We start from the raw sequence: 16,207 nt of genomic DNA, 5'->3' as shown, positions 1-16,207 counted from the left end.
TCCTTAGCCATCAGGGAAATGCTAATCAAAACAACTCTGAGATACCATCTTACTCCTGTCAGAATGGCCAAATTCAAAAACACCAATGACAGTTCATGTGGGAGAGGATGGTGAGAAAGGGGAACATTTCTCCACTGCTGGTGGGAGTTCCAACTTGTACAGCCACTTTGGAAATCAGTATGGCGACTCCTCAAAAAAATGGTTGTCAGTCTGCCACAAGATCCAGCAATCCACTCTTAGGCATATATGCAAAAGAAGCACATTCATACAACAAGGACATCTGTTCAATGATGTTCATAGGAACATTGTTTGTAATAGCCAGAAACTGGAAGCAGCCTAGATGCCCCTCAACTGAAGAATGGATAGAGAAAATGTGATACATTTGCACAATAGAATACTACTCAGCAGAAAAAAACAATGGAATCTTGAAATTTGCAGGAAAATGGATGGATCTAAAAGACACTATTCTGAGCGAGGTAACCCAATCGCAAAAAGACAAACATGGTATGTACTCACTCATGTGCAGATTTTAGACATAGAGTAAGGATTCCCAGCCTACAATCCACACTGCCAAAGAAGCTAATAAACAAGGAAATCCCTAAGAGAGACATACATGGTCCCCTGGAGAAGGGGAGAGGTTCTAGATCTGCTGGGCAAATTGGGAGCATGAGAAGAGAGGGTAGGGAGCTTGGAGAATGAGAAGGGGAGAAAAAGAGGCATGCCGAGTACATCGGGGAGCAGAAAGCATGAGTCAGGGGAAGAATACATGATAACAAGAATGGAGATATCATAAAGAGGGAGATATTTTGGTTTACAGAGAAATCAGGCACTAGGGAAATGTCTGGAGATCTACAATGTTAGTCATACCAGCTAACTATCTCAGCAACTCAGGAGAGGCTACCTTAAATGTCCTCCCCTGATTATGAGATTGGTGACTGACTTATATGCCTTCATCCAGTAGCTGGGGGAAGTAGCAGCAGACACCCATAACTAATCACCGATCTGAACTGGAAACCTAATGCAGAGAAGGACCAGTGAAGAGCACAGAGGTCCAGACCACGCTGGTGAAACACACAGAAATAGCTGACCTGAACATCGGGGAACTCTTGCTCCCCAGTCTATAGCTGGAATACCAGCATGGGACTGATCTAGACCCCAGGAACATGGGTTTCTGTGAGGAAACCTCAGAAATCTATGGGACCTCCTGTAAAAGCCCAGTATTTATCCCTAGCATAGGTGTGGACTTTGGGAGCCCATTCCATACAGAGGAATACTCCCTGAGCCAAGATACACGGGGGTGGGCCTAGGCCCTATCCCAAAGGATACGAGAGACTCTGATGACACCTTATGGAAGGCCTCACCATCCAGGGGGAGCAGAAAAAATATGTGACACATAAGGTTTTAGTTGGAGGGGGTAGGGGAGGACGGGTGGAGGAAGGAAACTGGGATTGTCATGTAAAACAATCCTGTTTCTAATTCAAATTAAAAAAAAGTTGGAAAAAAATCAGCTTTCAGTTTGCCGCCATCGTGCCAGCCCAACTGGTTTTGGTGAGGTGGGTGACTCTCCAGGATGGGAGACAAGCCAATTTGGGAGCAGATTGGATCCAGCTTTATTCAACATTACTACCAGTTATTTGATAACGACAGAACCCAACTAGGCACAATTTACATTGATGCATCATCTTTTACGTGGGAAGGACAGCACTTCCAGGGGAAAGCTGTCATTGTGGAGTTGTCTAGCCTTCCCTTCCAGAAAATCCAGCAGAGTATCACGGCGCAGGACCATCAGTCTACAACAGATATCTGTATCATCGGCATGGTTGTAGGCCAGCTCAAGGCCGCTGAAGATCCCATCATGGGTTTCCACCAGATGTTTCTATTAAAGAACATCAACGATGCTTGGGTTTGCACCAATGACATGTTCAGGCTTGCCCTGCACAACTTCGGCTGACCTCCACCTGGCCAGATCCTCAGGCTGGTTCCTCCTCCCTCCTCTTCCCAATACTATCTCACTCCTTCAGATGCTCCAAATATCATACACAAATGAGCAGGGCCGATGTGGGAGTGGGTGCGGTGCGCTTCTGTCACCACGGTGTTGTGCATCTTGTTTGGATGCTAGAGTAGTTCATCTGACAGGAGAAGTATGTGTTGTACCAGCGCATGCCTTGGAAAGACTTAATTAATGCAAAAGATTGTCGGTTTTTGTTTTGGTTTCATTTTGTTTTTTAATCTACTGACAAGTTGCTCTAGTAACCCAAAGAAGTGAAGGAGAAAGCGGCTGCCTCACCGCCCAGATATTGATTTGTTCAGATGTTTCACTGCCTCATCATACAATAAAACCACAAAAATTTTCTTAACAAAAAAAAATCAGCTTTCACTGTAGGCAGAGTTTGCCAGTCCTGCCTGCCTGCTCCCAAAAAACCAGCAGCCCCTTCCTAAATAACTGACTCAGATATTTAATATAAACTGTAAATGCTCAGGCAATATCTCAGGCTTGTTACTAACTAGCTCTTACATCTTAACCCATTTCTACTAACCTATGTGCTACCCTGAGGCTCTTGGCTTTTACCTCAATCTCATTTCGTTTGTCTGACTTGTTCTCCATCTAGCTGGTGACTCCTTTGTCTCTACCCTCCTTCATCCCAGCACTCTGTCTGTCTCAGGCTTCTCACCCAATGTTTTCCTGCCCAGGTACTGGCCAGTCAGCTTTATATTAACAATGAGAGCAATACATATTTACAGTGTAAAAAATGGATTATTCCACAGCATTTCTCCATTTTGTCTAATTAAAAAGGAAGGTTTTCATTTTAACATAGTAAAATTATATACAACAAAAACAGTTATTAAGTAAGCATTACATTTACTATATTCAGTACATTTCTATTTGGCAAAATGGAGAAAATACTCCATTACCTATCCTATCTTTGTGAGTTCAAAGTTTTATAACTAATTTGCTTTATATCATTACTAAGGAAAAATAAGTTTAATTATTTAGTCTTTCACTCCATCAAAGACCCCCAGAATGATGAAATAGTACCTGATGATAGGGACATCAGGCTTGTGGACACTTGTCCAAAGTTCATCTGTAATGTCAGGGCATCCAACTCTGGCCTACAGTCCTAGTACATCTGACAGACTTTCTTGTGAAGGAGGGAATTTTGAAGGACTTTCCTACCTTGGCACAATTTGGCAGTCACCTTTCTTGGGTCCTTCTGGTACAGTTTGTACCTGTTATCCCTAATCTCTCCAAGACTTATTTATTTATTTATTTATTTATTTATTTATTTATTTATTTGGTTTTTCAAGACAGGGTTTCTGTGTGTAGCTTTGGAGCCTATGCTGGCCCTCGCTCTGGAGACCAGGCTGGCCTCGAACTCACAGAGATCCACCTGCCTCTGCCTCCTGAGTGCTGGGATTAAAGGCATGTGCCACCAATGCCCCTCTCTCTCCAAGACCTTTGTGATCAAGGGGCATTGGATTTTGTCAAAGGCTTTTTCAGCATCTAGTGATAAGATCATGTGGCTTTTCTTTCTCAGTCTGTTTATATGGTGGTTTACATTGATGGAATTTGGATGTTGAACCATCTTTGTATCCCTGGCATGAACCCTACTTGATCATGATGAATGATTTCTCTAATGTAGTCTTGGATTCTATTTGATACTATTTTACTTATTTTTTTTCTTTTGAGGTATTATTAAAGGATTGTCCATCTATTTATTTTTGAATTAAAGATAAAATTGTTTTACATGTCAATACCAGTTCCCTCTCCCTCCCCTCCTCCCCTACTACCCTCCCCAAATAAAACTCTACTTAGCAAGTATCCTTTCTACTCCCCAGGGAGGGTGAGGCCTTCCATAGGGGTCATCAGTGTCTATCATATCCTTTGGGATAGGGCCTAGCCGCCCCCCCCCCCGTGTCTTGGCTCAGGGAGTATCCCTCTATGTGAATTGGGCTCCCAAAGTCCACACCTATGCTAGGGATAAGTACTGAACTACTACAGGAGGTCCTGTGGATTTCCGAGGTCTTCTCACTGAAACCCATGTTCCTGGGTTCTGGATCAGTCCCATGCTGGTATTCCAACTATCAGTCGTTCAGGTCAGCTGTTCCTGTGGGTTTCACCAGCCTGGTCTGGATCCCTTCGCTCATCACTCTTTCTTGTGTGCAATTAGATTACAGTTCAGTTCAATGATTAGTTGTGGGTGTCTTATTCTACTTCCATCAGCTGCTGGATGAATTGCCAGTATTTTATTGAGTATTTTTGCATCATTGTTCATGAGGAATATCGGTCTGTATTTCTCTTTCTTAGTTGTGGCTTTGGCACCAAGGTTATTAACACTTCATGAAAAGAGTTTGGCAATGACCCTTCTGCCTTTTTTGTCTGGAATATTTTGAGGAGAATTGGTATTAGCTCAAAGAAGAAATTATTTGAATTTCTCGTAGAATTCTGAAGCCATCTGGCCCTGGGATCTTTTTTGGTTGGGAGACTTTTGATGAATGCTTTTATTTCATTAGGGGTTATAGGTCAATTTAATTTGCTTATTTGTTCTTGATTTAATTTTGGTAAGTGAAATCTATGCAGAAAATTTTCAATTTCTTTTGGATTTTCAAATTTTGAGGAATACAGGGTTTCAAAGTATGACCTGATGATTCTCTGGATTTCCTTAGTGTCTGTTTTTATGTCCTGCTTTTCATTTTTGATTTTATTAATTTGCATATTCCCTCTCTGCTTTTTGGTATGTTTGGATAAAGGTTTGTCTATCTTGTTGATTTTCTCAAAGAACCAACTCTTTGTTACATTGATTCTTTGTATTTTTCCTAGTTTCTATCTTATTGATTTCAGCCCTCAATTTGATTATTTCCTGGCATCTGCTCCTCAGGGTTGTATTGGTTTCTTTGTGTTCTAGAGATTTCAGTTGTGCTGTGTATTCTCTGGTGTGATTATTCTCCTGTTTCTTCATGTGCCCACTTAGTGCTATGAACTTTCCTCTTAGCACTGCTATCAAAGTGTTCCATATGTTCAGGTATGTTAGTTCCTCAATCTTATTGAATTCTAGGAAATCTTTTGTTTATTAAAGTTAGAATTCAACAACAACACAAATTACAGAAAACCTATGAACTCATGGAAATTGAATAATGCCCCATTGCACCATTCCTGGGTAAAGGAAGAAATAAAAAATAAACTAAATAAAGTAAGGTGATCTGACAAGATACAGGGAGTTATTTTAATTTCTTTTGTACCTATTGAGGTTGCTGTGTTGCCAAGTATGTGGTGGATTTTTGAAAAGGTTCCATGTGGCTCTGAGAAGAATGTATATTCTTTTTTTGTTTGGATGGAACATTTTATAGATGTCTGTTAATCCCAATTGGGTCATAATTTCTATTGGTTCCTGTGTTTATTTGTTAAGTTTCTGTCTGGTGTTCCTGTCTAGTGGTGAGAGTGGGGTGTTAAAGTCTCCTTCTATAAGTGTGTGAGATTTTACATGTGATTTGAATTTTAGTAATGTTCTTTCTTTTAGGAACATGGATGCTTTTGTATTTGGGGCATAGATGTTTAGGATTGAGACTTCCTCTTGATGGCCTTTTCCTGTGATGAATATGAAATGATCTTCTTCATCTCTTTTGATTGATTTTAGTTTAATGTCTAATGTGGTAGATATTAAGATTGCTACTCCTGCTTGTTTCTTGGGTCCATTTGATTTGAAAATCTTATCCCAACCCTTCACTCTGAGGTACCATGTTTCTTTGAAGTTGAGGTGTGTTTCTTGTATGCAGCAGAAGGATAGATTCTCTCTTCTTTCTTTTTTTTAACATTTTTTGTTTGAATTAGAAACATGATTGTTTTACATGACAATCCCAGTTTCCTTCTCCCACCCGTCCACCATTACATGACCCCCCCCCAACTAAAACCTTATCTGTCACATATCTTTTCTGCTCCCCCTGGATGGTGAGGCCTTCCATAGGGTGTTATCAGAGTCTTTCGTTTCCTTTGGGGTAGGGACTACACCCACCCCTGTGTGTCTTGACTCAGGGAGTATTCCTATATATGGACTGGGCTCCCAAAGTCCACACCTATGCTAGGGATAAATACTGGGCTTTTACAGGAGGTCCCATAGATTTCTGAGGTTTCCTCACAGAAACCCATGTTCCTTGGGAATGGATCAGTTTCATGCTGGTTTTCCAGCTATCAGATTGGGGAGCAAGAGTTTCTGGATGTTCAGGTCAAATGTTTCTGTGTGTTTCACCAGCGTGGTCTGGACCTCTGTGCACTTCACTGGTCCATCTCTGCATCTGGGTTCCAGTTCAGATCGGTGATTAGTTATGGGTGTCTGCTGCTTCTTCCACCAGCTGCTGGATGAAGGCCTATAAGTCAGTCATCAATCTCATAATCAAGGGAGGGCATTTAAAGTAGCCTCTCCTCTGTTGCTGAGATATTTAGCTGGTGTCATCTTTGTAGATCTCCAGACATTTCCCTAGTGCCTGATTTCTCTGTAAACCAAAAATGTCTCCCTGTATTATGATATCTCCATTCTTGTTATCGTGTATTCTTCCCCTGTCTCATATTTTCTGATCCCTCATATCCTTGGCATCCCTATTCCTCTCCCCTTCTCATTCTCTTAGCTCCTTCCCGCCTTTTCCCATGCTCCCAATTTGCTCAGCAAACCTTGAACCTCTCCCTTTTTCCAGGGAACCATGTATGTCTCTCTTTGGGAACTCCATGTTTATTAGCTTCTTTGGCAGTGTGGATTTTAGGCTGGTAATCCTTACACTATGTCTAAAATCCGCATACAAGTGAGTACATACCATGTTTGTCTTTTTGCAATTGGGTTACCTTGCTCAGAATGGTTTCTCCTAGATCCATCTATTTTCCTGAAAATTTCAAGATTCCATTGTTTTTTTCTGCTGAGTAGTAATTTCCATTGTGTAAATGTACCACATTTTCTCTATCCATTCTTCAGTTGAGGGGCATCTAGGCTGCTTCCAGTTTCTGGCTATTAAAAACAATACTGCTAAGAACATTGTTGAACAGATATCCTTGTTGTATGAATGTGCTTCTTTTGCATATATTCCTAAGAGTGGATTGCTGGATCTTGTGGAAGACTGATTCCCAATTTTTGAGGAGTCGCCATACTGATTTCCAAAGTGGCTGGACAAGTTGGCACTCACACCAGCAGTGGAGAAGTGTTCCCCTTTCTCCTCATCCTCTCCAACATGAACTGTCATTGGTGTTTTTGATTTTGGCCATTCTGACAGGAGTAAGATGGTATCTCAGAGTTGTTTTGATTTGCATTTCCCTGATGGCTAAGGATGTTGAACACTTTCTTATGTGTCTTTCACCCATTTTAGATTCCTCTATTGAGAATTGTCTATTTACCCCACTTTTTAATTGGATTGTTTGGTGTTTTGGAGGCTAGCTTCTTGAGTTGTTTGTATATTTTGGAGATCAGTCTTCTGTCAGATGTGGGGTTGGTGAATATCTATTCCCAGTCTGTGGGTAGCCGTTTGTTCTTGCTGACTGTCTCCTTTGCCTTACAGAAGCTTCTCAGTTTCAGGAGGTCCCATTTATCAGTTGTTGACTTCAGTGTCTGTGCTACTGGTGTAATGATCAAGAAGCAGGCTCCTGTACAGATTAATTCAAAGGTATTTCCCACATTGTCTTCTAATAGGTTCAGAGTAGCTGCATTTATGTTGAGATCATTGATCCATTTTGCCTTAAGTTTTGTGCAAGGCGATAGGCTTGGTTCTAATTACAGTCTTCTATGTGTCTACAACCAGTTATGCGAGCACCATTTGTTGAAGATATTTTCTTTCTTCCATCGTATAAATTTGGATTGTTTGTCAAAAATCAGGTGTTCATAAATGTGTGGGGTAATATCAGGGTTTTCAATTCTATTCCAATGGTCTACCAGTCTATTTTTGTGCCAATACCAAGCTGTTTTCAGGACAATAGCTCTGTAATAGAGCTTGAAGTCAGGGATGGCGATGCCTCCAGAAGTTCCTTTATTGTATAGGGATGTTTTGGCTATCCTGGGTCTTTTGTTTCTCCATATAAAGTTGAGAATTATTCTTTCAAGGTCTGTGAAGAATGTGTTCAGATTTTGATGGGGATTGCATTGAATCTGTAGATTGCTTTTAGCAAGATTGCCATTTTTACTATGTTGATCCTACCTATCCAAGAACATGGGAGATCTTTCCATTTTCTAGTATCTTCTTTAATTTCTTTCTTTAGAGACTCAAAATTCTTATGGTACAGGTCTTTCACATTTTTGGTTAGTGTTACCCCAAGGTATTTTATATTGTTTGTGGCAATTGTAAAGGGTGATGTTTCTCTGATTTTTTTCTTCACCAATATGTCATAGGTGTATAGTAGGGCTATGGATATTTTTGAGTTAATCTTGTATCCTGCCACTTTGCTGAAAGTGATTATCAGCTGTAGGAGTTCCCTGGTTGAGTTTTCTGGGTCACTAATGTAGACTATCATATCATCTGCAAATAGTGAGAGTTTGACTTCTTCCTTTCTGATTTGTATTCCCTTGATCTCCTTTTGTTGTCTTATTGCTCTAGCTAGGACTTCAATATTGAAGAGGTATGGAGAGAGTGGACAGCTTTGTCTTGTCCCCAATTTTAGAAATATTGGATAGAGTTTCTCTCCATTTAATTTGATGTTGGCTGTTGGCTTGCTATATATTGCTTTTATTATGTTGAGGTATGTTCCTGTTATCCCTGATTTCTCCAAGACCTTTATCATGAGGGGGTGTTGGATTTTGTCAAAGGCTTTTTCGCATCTACTGAGATGATCATGTGTTTTTTTTTTTTTTTTCTCAGTCTGTTCATATGATGGATTACATTGATGGATTTTCATATGGTGAATCATCCTTGCATCCCTGGGATGAAGCCTACTTGATCATGGTGGATGATTTTTCTGATATGATCTTGTATTTGATTTGCCAGGATTTTATTGAGAATTTTTGCATCAATAATCATGAGGGATATTGGTCTGTAGTTCTCTTTCTTAGTTGTGTCTTTGTGTGGCTTGGGTATCAAGATTATTGTAGCCTTGTAAAAAGAGTTTGGCAATGTCCCTTCTGCTTCTATTTTGTGGAACAAATTGAGGAGTATTGGTATTAGCACTTCTTTGAATTTCTGGTAGAATTCTGGAGTGAATCCATCTGGCCCCCGGATTTTTTTGGTTGGGAGACTTTTGATGACTGCTTCTATTTCCTTAGAGGTTATATGTCAGTTTAAGTTGCTTATCTGTTCTTGATTTAATTTTGGTAAGTGTTAACTGTGCAGAAAATTATCCATTTCCTTTAAATTTTCAAATTTTGTGGAGTACATGTTTTCAAAGTATGACCTGAAGATTCTCTGGATTTCCACAGTGTCCATAGTTTTGTCCCCATTTTCATTTCTTATTTTGTTAATTAGCATGATCTCTCTCTGCCTTTCGGTTAGTTTGGATAACAGTTTGTCTATTTTGTTGATTTTCTCAAAGAACCAACTCTTTGTTATATTGATTCTTTGAATTGTTTTCTTTGTTTCGAGTTTATTGATTTTTCGGTTCGATTATTTCCTAGCATCTGCTCTCCTGGGTGAATTTGCTTCCATTTTTTTCTAGAGCTTTCAGCTGTGATGTCAAATCTCTGGTGTGGCTTTTCTGTAGTTTCTTCATGTGAGCACTTAGAGCTTTGAACTTTCCTCTTAGTACTGCTTTCATAGTGTCCCATAAGTTTGGGCATGTTGTGTCAACATTTTCATTGAATTCTAGGAAGTCTTTAATTTCTTTCTTTATTTCTTCCTTGAACCAGGAATGTTGCATTCTTCCTTGAACCAGGAATGTTGCAATTGCATTTTGTTCAATTTCCATGAGTTGGTAGGTTTTTTGCACTTTGATTTGTTTTTGATTTCTATCTTTAAAGCGTGGTGTTCTGATAAGACACTGGGGATTATTCCAATTTTTTTTGTACCTTTTGATGTTTGCTATGTTGCCGAGAATGTGGTCGATTTTTGAGAAGTTTCCATGTGATGCTGAAAATAAGGTATATTCTTTTGTGTTTGGATAGAAAGTTCTATAAATGTCTGTTAATCCCAATTGGGTCATAACTTCTGTTAGTTCCTTTGTCTCTTTGTTAAGTTTCTGTCTGGTGGTCCTGTCCAGTGGTGAGAGTGGGGTGTTGAAGTCTCCCACTATAACTGTGTGAGGCCTTATTTGTGATTTGAGTTTTAATAATGTTTCTTTTATGAATGTTGGTGCCTTTGTATTTGTGCCATAGATGTTTAGATCGAGACTTCTTCCTGATGGATTTTTCCTGTGATGAATAAGAAATGACCTTCTTCATCTCTTTTGATTGATTTTAGTTTGAAGTCTATCTTTTTAGATACTAGGATAGCTACCCCAGCTCGTTTCTTGGGTCCATATGATTGGAGTATCTTATCCCAACCCTTTACTCTGAGGTAATGTCTGTCTTTGAATTCGAGGTGTGTTTCTGGTATGCAGCAGAAGGATAGATTCTGTCTTCGTAGGCAATCTGTTAGCCTGTGTCTTTTTATAGGCGAGTTAAGACCATTAATATTGAGGAAAGTTAAAATCCATTCAGTGCTTATTCTTGTTTGTTTTTGGTTTGTTGTTGGTACAGGTATTGTATGTGGATTTACCCTGCCTTTTATTTTGTGTTTTTGTAGAGTGGGATTATCTATTGCCTATGTGTATGTGTATGTGAGTGTAGTTAATTTCCTTAGGTTGGAGTTTTCCTTCTTTAGGGCGGGATTAGTGGTTACATATTGTTTAAATCTTGTTTTGTCATGGAATATCTTGTTTTCTCCATCTATAGTGATTGAAAGCTTTGCTAGTTATAGTAGTCTGGGCTGGCACCCATGTTCTGTCAGAGTTGGTAGAATATCTATCCAGGTCCTTCCAGCTTTCAGAGTTTCCATGGAGAAGTCTGGTGTATTTCTGATAGGTTTGCCTTTATATGTTACTTGGCCTTTTCCCCTTGCTGCTCTTAATATGTTTTTCTTTATTCTGCACGTTAGGTGTTTTAATTATTATATGATGATGGGACTTTCTTTTGTGGTCCAGTCTATTTGGTGTTCTGTAAGCTTCTTGTACTTTCATTGGCATGTCTTTCTTAGGTTGGGAAAGTTTCTTCTCTGATTTTGTTGAATATGTCTTCTGCACCTTTGAGTTGGGTTTCTTCACTTTCTTCTATACCTATTATCCTTATGTTTGGACTTTTCACGGTGTCTCATATTTCCTGGATATTTCATGTAATGGATTTGTTAAACTTTAGATTTTCTTTGTTTGAGGAGTTTATTTCCTCTAGTTTGTCTTCAGCGTCTGAGATTCTGTATTCCCTCTTTTTTAATCTATTGCTTATGCTTGCATCTGTGGCTCCTGATTGTTTACTCAGCTTTTCCACTTCCAGCATTCCCTCAGTTTGTGTGTTCTTTATTGTCTGTAATTCAGTTTTCAGGTCTTGAACTGTTTCCTTCAGCTGTTTAATTGTATTTTCTTGGCTTTTGGCTTTCCTTAATTTCTTGCATCTTTTTGGTTTGTCTTTTCTTCCATTTCTCTGAAGGATTTTCTGATTTCCTCTCTTATGTTCTCTATCGTCTGCATGAAGTTGTTTTTAAGGTTGCTCTCTTCTGCTTGTTCTGTGTTGCAATGATCTAGCTGGTGTAGAGTCCCTGGACTCTGGTGGTGTCCTTATTAGAAATGAAAAGGATGCAAAACAAAGGTTTGGGACCTTTAGGTCACCAAAGTTCTGATTGAACAACTACATTCCACACCATCAGATGCTACCCATTTATTGTGAACTTTGAAGTGTAGGAATTACACATTAACTTCTTGATTGATTTATTGTTGCATGTATGCATGAGTTCATAGGGACAACAAATATTAAAAAAAAGCATTTACATTGCACCAAGCTATCTACAAAGCTTACTTCAGTTCTTCTGCTGAAGTAAGATGCCAGTGACATCTTACTTTAACTCAGGAAGTTGTATAAGAGTGGGGATGTGACATGGAATACAGCCATCAGATCACTATTGAGAGAGCCTGATTGAACTTGACGAACTTGTACTGAGATCCTTAGGTAATCTTGGTTATTACTGATCCCAACAAACTGGTTTTCTTTAAGTTTTAGATTTTTTTGTATTTATTTGATGAAACAGGAATTTGAAGATCACATCACAAAATAGGTCAATTGGTGGATACATTAGTAATGAAAGTGTTCATTTGGGAAGAATTGCTGGATCTTGTGATAGACTGATTCCCATTTTTCTGAGCAACTGCCATACTGATTTCCAAAGTGGTCTTATAGGTTCGCACTCCCACTAGCAATGGAGAAGTGTTCCTTTTTCTCCACATCCTCTCCAGAATAGATTGTCATTTGTGTTTTTGATTTTAACAATTCTGGATGCTATAAGGTTGTATCCCAGAATTGTTTTGATTTGCATTTCTCTGATGACCAAGGATTTTGAGCACTTTCTTATGTGTCTTTTAGCCATTTCAGTTTTCTCTGTTGAGAATTCTCTATTTAGTTCTACCCCCCACTTTTTAATTTCATTGTTTAATGTTTGATGGCGAGCTTATTGACTTCATCATATTTTTTGGAAATCAGCCCTCTGTCAGACGTAGGGTTGGTGAAGATTTTTTCCCAGTCTGTGGGCTGTCGTTTTGTTTTACTGATTGTGTCCTTTGCCTTACAGAAGCTTCTCAGTTTCAGGAGGACCCATTTATTAATTGCAGATCTCAATGTCATTAATACTGATGTAATGTTCAGTAAGCAGTCTCCTGTGCCAATTCGTTCGAGGGTATCTCCCTCTTTCCCTTCTAGAAGATATAGTGTGGCTGAATTTATGGTGAAATCTTTGATCCATTTGCACTTAAGTTTTGTGCATGGTGACAGATATGGATCTATCTTCAATCTTCTGGATGTCTGCATCCAGTTGTGCCAGCACCATTTGTTGAAGATGCTATCTTCTTTCCATTGTATAGATTTAGCAACTTTGTCAAAACTAAGGTGTTTCTAGGTGTGTGGTTTTCAATTGGTCTATCTGTCAATTTTTGTGTCAATACCAAGCTATTTTTAGAATTATGGCTCTATATTAGAGCTTGAAGTTAGGGATGGTGATGCCTCCAGAAGATCCTTTATTGTACAGAGTTGTTTTGGCTACCCTGGGGTTTTTTGTTTTTTGTTTTTTGTTTTTCCATGTAAAGTTGAGTATTGTTCTTTAAAGGTCTGTAAAGATCTGTGTTGGATTTTGATGGTGATTGCATTGAGTCTGTATATTACTTTTGGCAAGATTGCCATTTTTACTATGTTGATCCTACCTATCCAAAAGCATGGGAGAGCTTTCCATTTTCTAATATCTTCTTTAATGTCTTTCTTTAAAGACTCAAAGTTCTTACTGTACATGTCTTTCACTTTTTCTTTTAGTGTTACCCCAAGATATTTTTTGTTGTTTGTGGATATTGTGTAGGGTGATGTTTCTCTGATTTCTTTCTCATTGCATTTATCATCTGTATATAGTAGGGCTACCGATTCTTTTTTGAGTTAATTTTGTATCCTACTACTTTCCTGAAGGTGTTTATCAGTTGTAGGAGTTCCCTGGTAGACTTTTTTGAGTCACTTATGTAGACTATCATATAATCTGCAAATAGTGAATGTTTGACTTTCTCCTTTCCAATTTGTTTCCCTTTGATTTCCTTTTCTTGTCTTATTCCTCTAGCTACAACTTCAAGTACAATATTCCAGAGTTCACTTCATTGTTTATCTGTGGGTGTCTGCCTCTGTTTCCACCAGCTACTGGATAAAGGCTCTATATGGCATATAAGATAGTCATCAATCTCCTTATAGGAGAAGGGCATTTAAGGTAGCCTCTCACCACTGCTTAGATTGTCAGTTGGCGTCAAACTTGTAGATACCTGGACATTGCCCTAGTGCCAGAATTCTCTTTAAAACTATACTGGCTCCTTCTATTGTAGTATCTTCTCTTGATCTCCTCAATTAGTCCCCTGACTAAATCCCCTGGTCTCTCATGTCCTCCTCTCACCTCCTGTTCTTCCCCTCTCTTTCTTCTAGCTCCCTCTCCCTCCTCCATGCTCCCAATTAGCTCAGGAGATCTTGTCCCTTTTCCATTCTCTGGAGGACCATGTATGTCACTCTTAGAGTCCTCCTTGTTTAGTAGCTTTGCTGGCAGTGTGGATTGTAGGCTGATACTCCTTTGCTCTATGTCCAAAATCCATATATGAGTGAGTACATACCATTTTTTTTTCCTTTTTGTGACTGTGATACCTCTGTCAGGATAGTTTCTTCTAGTTCCATCCATCTGCCTGCAAATTTCAAGATTTCATTTTTATGTTTGTTTTGTTTTCTGATGAGTAGTACTCCATTGTATAAGTTTCTCACATTTACTCCATTCATTCCTCAGTTGACGGGCATTTAGTTTGCTTCCAGGTTCTGCCTATTACAATTAATGCTGTTATGAACATCGTTGAACAGATGTCCTTGTTGTATGAATGTGCATCTTTTGGCTATATGCTTAAGAGCATAATTGTTGGATCTTATGTTAGACTGATTCCCATTTTCCTGAGGAATGGCCATATTGATTTCCAAAGTGGCTGTGGGAGTTGGCACTGCTACCAGCAGTAGAGGAGTATTTCCCCTTTCTCCACATCATCTCCAGCATACACTGTCATTGGTGGCTTTGATTTTAGCCATTCTGACAGGAGTAAGATGGTATCTCAGAGTTGTTTTGATTTTCATTTCCCTGATGGCTAAGGATGTTGATCACGTTCTTATGTGTCCTTCTGCCATTTTAGATTCCTCCAATGAGAATTCTCTATTTAGTTTTGTACCCCTCTTTTTAATTGGATTATTTGGTGTATTCTTAACTAGCCTCATGAGTTCTTTGTAAATATTTGCGATCAGCCCTATATCAGATGTGGGGTTGGTGAATAAGTTTTCCCATTCTGTGGGCTGTCATTTTATTTTGTTGACAGTGTCTTTGCCTTACAAAAGCTTCTCAGTTTTGGATGTTGACAACATGATAATCACAAAAAATAGCTGTTTATTTTGATATAGTGTATACCATATCTTCTGAATTTCCTTCACCGAATATCCCAATCTTTTTATGAGGGAATATTTCCGAAAGTTAATGTACTGAATTATTTTTGATAAGTTTTCATTTTCTCCTTTGTCATCTATAATAGCAAAATTTGCATGTTTAATGTTCAACATGTACTCAGTTGTTGTAACTTTATCAAATTTACTTCTTTGTTTCAAGTTATTTTTATTCTAGGACAGAACCTTTTTTCTCCCTAACTTACTATTTTGATTTGCAACTGTAATTTTATCTCATTTGGAGGACTGTTATTGCCACAGTATACTTGCCTCTTTTTAATAATTTCCAACTCTGAAAACAACTCAAGATACTCACTGGTTCTGAAATTTGGACTTTGGTGAAATCATGACTATGATCTCTTGTGAACTGCTTTTCTGGCATGAATGATACATATGTGTTTGCCTGTGTTGTATCTTTCAGAAAAGAAGTTTCCCACACAACAGTAAGGGAATACACTTCATCACAATACATACATTAGAGACACTAACAATGGCATTAAATAATTTAATGTGTAACTTCAGTCAATATACTATGTGTAATCATTTACTATGTCAAATTTGCTCAACCCAAGTTATGTTTTAACTTACAGTTTAGTTGCCACTCAGATATAAGCACAAAGAGATATATATCCAGGATATATAATGAGAACATTACATGAACAGGAGCCTTGTAATTTCCCAGGATGCCTGTCAAGTGGATGTCTCTTCTGCTGCTCCTGCAAATAAATTACTACTTCAGACCTGGGGATTGTAGGAAAGTGTTAGTATTGTTAGGGACCAAAAATTATCCATTATAAAGTTTCTCAGGGTCCAAACCTACTCTCCATTTTCCAGGAGCCTGATTCTCTCATTGTTTTCCAGATGCTGGCTAAAATGATACCGCAGGCTTGGCCTCAGTGTAGAATGTCTTCTAGTTTGCATAACTAGAGACCTAGGCCATAGGAGTGCAGGCTCCTATTCAGAGAACTTGCTTAAGTGCCTAAACACTGTTTAAGTGACTCTTGAATTATTTGATATCAGCTATATACATGATAGTAGATGCCTTCTGTGGTCACCCCCACTATTGGAAAGCTATTTAGGAGGAT

General features: G+C 38.8%; 1 protein-coding gene and 1 pseudogene across 1 annotated transcript; both read left to right on the top strand.

The window, feature by feature from the left end:
• Positions 1-1,523: 1,523 nt before the first annotated feature.
• Positions 1,524-2,024, top strand: LOC100757758 (nuclear transport factor 2). Its single transcript, XM_027389274.2, has one exon. It carries the CDS (start codon positions 1,571-1,573, stop codon positions 1,949-1,951), a length of 381 nt encoding a protein of 126 aa, XP_027245075.1. The 5' UTR covers positions 1,524-1,570; the 3' UTR covers positions 1,952-2,024.
• Positions 2,025-15,805: 13,781 nt separating this feature from the next.
• Positions 15,806-16,207, top strand: part of LOC113831427 — a 39,158-nt pseudogene continuing 38,756 nt past the window's right edge.

Source organism: Cricetulus griseus (genome assembly GCF_003668045.3).
Source record: "Cricetulus griseus strain 17A/GY chromosome 1 unlocalized genomic scaffold, alternate assembly CriGri-PICRH-1.0 chr1_1, whole genome shotgun sequence".
Lineage (NCBI taxonomy): Eukaryota > Metazoa > Chordata > Mammalia > Rodentia > Cricetidae > Cricetulus > Cricetulus griseus.
The sequence above is the reverse complement of the archived record's forward strand: the minus strand, read 5'-3'. Positions and strand labels throughout refer to the sequence as shown.